This window comes from Camelina sativa, chromosome 7 (genome assembly GCF_000633955.1).
Source record: "Camelina sativa cultivar DH55 chromosome 7, Cs, whole genome shotgun sequence".
NCBI lineage: Eukaryota > Viridiplantae > Streptophyta > Magnoliopsida > Brassicales > Brassicaceae > Camelina > Camelina sativa.
In genome coordinates this window covers 22,640,936-22,643,328 of record NC_025691.1, presented here as the reverse complement: position 1 = coordinate 22,643,328, position 2,393 = coordinate 22,640,936, and the positions used below count along the sequence as shown (strand labels likewise).

The following is a 2,393-nucleotide window of genomic DNA, read 5'->3' as shown; positions in this document are numbered from 1 at the left end:
AATCTCCACACTCCAACTTGAGGGGAGTATTGAGGTTATAGGTTGGGTTTTGTGTTATGGGCTTGTGTCGTAATGTTTACGTCAATGACGGTGTATGTTAACTTAGAAACCCTAGCATTGATCATGCATAAATATCTTTGTAATGTTTGTGAATAAAAGACAACTCAATTCAATACCTAATTCTTCACATTACCGTAGGATTTTCAAGTCTCCGCTATGTCTACTAGCATTACCGAAATATCATTTATACAAGAGCTAAAAAGGAGCTAACGTCAAACCAAAAATAAAATAAAACATGAAGCTTGTTTTGACATAGTGTCTTCCAAAATATCTAATATATATAATATAAAACTTCTGCTACGCCCATAATTCTTTTGGTACCATGATAAGAATTGTGTAGAGATGCAACTTTCACAGACATTGCAGCAACAATTACTACCACTTCTTGTACATCTTTGAGTGCCTCCAAGATAACACCAATAACACTTAGAATTTCTCGCAAATAGTTTTGATATAGCTGGTCGAGAAAGAAGTAGCTAGCAGCAATGGTAAAAAGACCAGTACTAATCAGTAAAGCCTACCAATCGATGCCGTTTTTGTGAAACCTATCAATAACAACTGTAAAACGACGAATTTTGCTTAAGCGAGTGCCGACAATAGGAGGCGCCAACCACCACGGCCTACATAATGAAGAGCCCCGATTTATTGGCAAGTTACAGACTGAAGAAGATGAATCTTATTATTATACAGAAGACTTTACACATCTATATATACTTGTACATAGAATACCCTAGAATACAACTATAAACATAATGTTCTATAAGTGACATGATACGAGAATATTGAGCTATTGAATAATGTATCATTTCGTATATCTGACAAGCCCCCTCAAGATGGAGGGGCTGGAAGCACTCCAATCTTGTTACGCAAATGAAGAAAGTGTGTTCGGGGAAACAGTTTTGTTAGTGCATCAGCTAGCTGATCTTTTGTGTGCACATGAGAGGCACGAAGAAGGCCTTGTTGAATCTGCCCTCGTACAAAATGATAGTCAAGTGCAATGTGCTTTATTCTGGAGTGAAAAATGGGGTTCGCACATAGAAAAGTAGCTCCAACATTATCGCAGTATATAAGCGGCACAACTCGAAGAGGTATCCCAAGCTCCGTTAAGAGGTTGCTTATCCAGCAAAGTTCTGCGGAGGTGTTGGCAACTGCACGGTATTCAGCTTCGGTGGAGGAGCGAGCAACACTCTTCTGCTTCTTTGCAGTCCATGAAACCAGATTTGTACCCATATAAACAATATATGCATTTGTGGAGATATAGTCGTGAGTATCACCTGCCCAATCGGCATCAGAGAAGGCTTGGAGTGTGTGATCATTTTTGGCCGAGAAGAAGATCCCATGAGTAGTTATGCCAGCGAGGTAACCTAAGATGCGTTTGGCGGCTTGCCAGTGTTCTTGAGTAGGTCGATGCATGAACTGAGACAAACGGTTCACGGTAAAACTGATATCGGGGCGAGTAAAGCTGAGATATTGTAAGCTGCCAACGAGTTGGCGATACTCCTTGCCATCAGGAAGAGCAAGGCCGGATTGAAGAGTGAGTTTGGGAGAGGACGCCATCGGCGTGGCAACAGGCTTCGCATTGAGCATATTGTGGCGATGAAGGAAGTCAAGAATGTACTTGCGTTGAGAGAGATGGAGACCTTTATCGGTGCGATGAGCTTCGATCCCTAAGAAGTAGTTAAGGTCCTCTGGATCCTTGACGGAGAAACGATCAGCCAAGAGCTGAAGGATGTTACAAATGCTGGATTTATCATTGCCTATAACAAGTATATCATCAACATAGACTAGGAGATAGACATAAGTTTTTCCACGACGCAGGATAAACAGAGAGGTATCAGCAAGTGAGTTTATGAACTCGAGATTGAGTAGATACGATTTTGATTTAGTATACCAGGCACGGGGAGCTTTTTTCAATCCGTATATCTCTTTGCGGAGACGACATACATACGACGGATGATCAGAGTCAACAAACTCTGGTGGTTGCTCCATGTACACCTCCTCGTTTAGAGTGCCTTGAAGGAACACATTGTTAACATCTAACTGAAGAATCGGCCAAGAGTGGCTTACCGCAACATCAAGAACCAAGCGAGGGTAGTAGCTTTGATCACCGGGCTAAAAGTCTCGGTGTAGTCACAACCATATTCCTGGTTGTAGCCTTTGGCTACAAGCCTTGCTTTACACCTGCCAAGAGTGCCGTTAGGCAAAATTTTGTTTTTGTAAACCCACTTACATCCAACAATGTTATGATTTGGTGGTCGAGGAACAAGGTCCATTGTCCGATTGCGCGCAAAGGCATCAATCTCGCCTGACATCGCATCACGCCATACCTTATC

The 2,393-nt window shown here is 42.0% G+C and overlaps 1 protein-coding gene across 1 annotated transcript; it reads right to left on the bottom strand.

Moving 5' to 3' along the window:
• LOC109125483 (uncharacterized mitochondrial protein AtMg00810-like) lies at window positions 889-2,049 on the bottom strand. The gene has a single exon (XM_019227122.1). It carries the CDS (start codon window positions 2,047-2,049, stop codon window positions 889-891), a length of 1,161 nt encoding a protein of 386 aa, XP_019082667.1.

Excerpts from the sequence above, each read along its gene's own strand:
- LOC109125483 (XM_019227122.1), bottom strand. The coding sequence starts at position 2,049 with ATGGAGCAACCACCAGAGTTTGTTGACTCTGATCATCCGTCGTATGTA.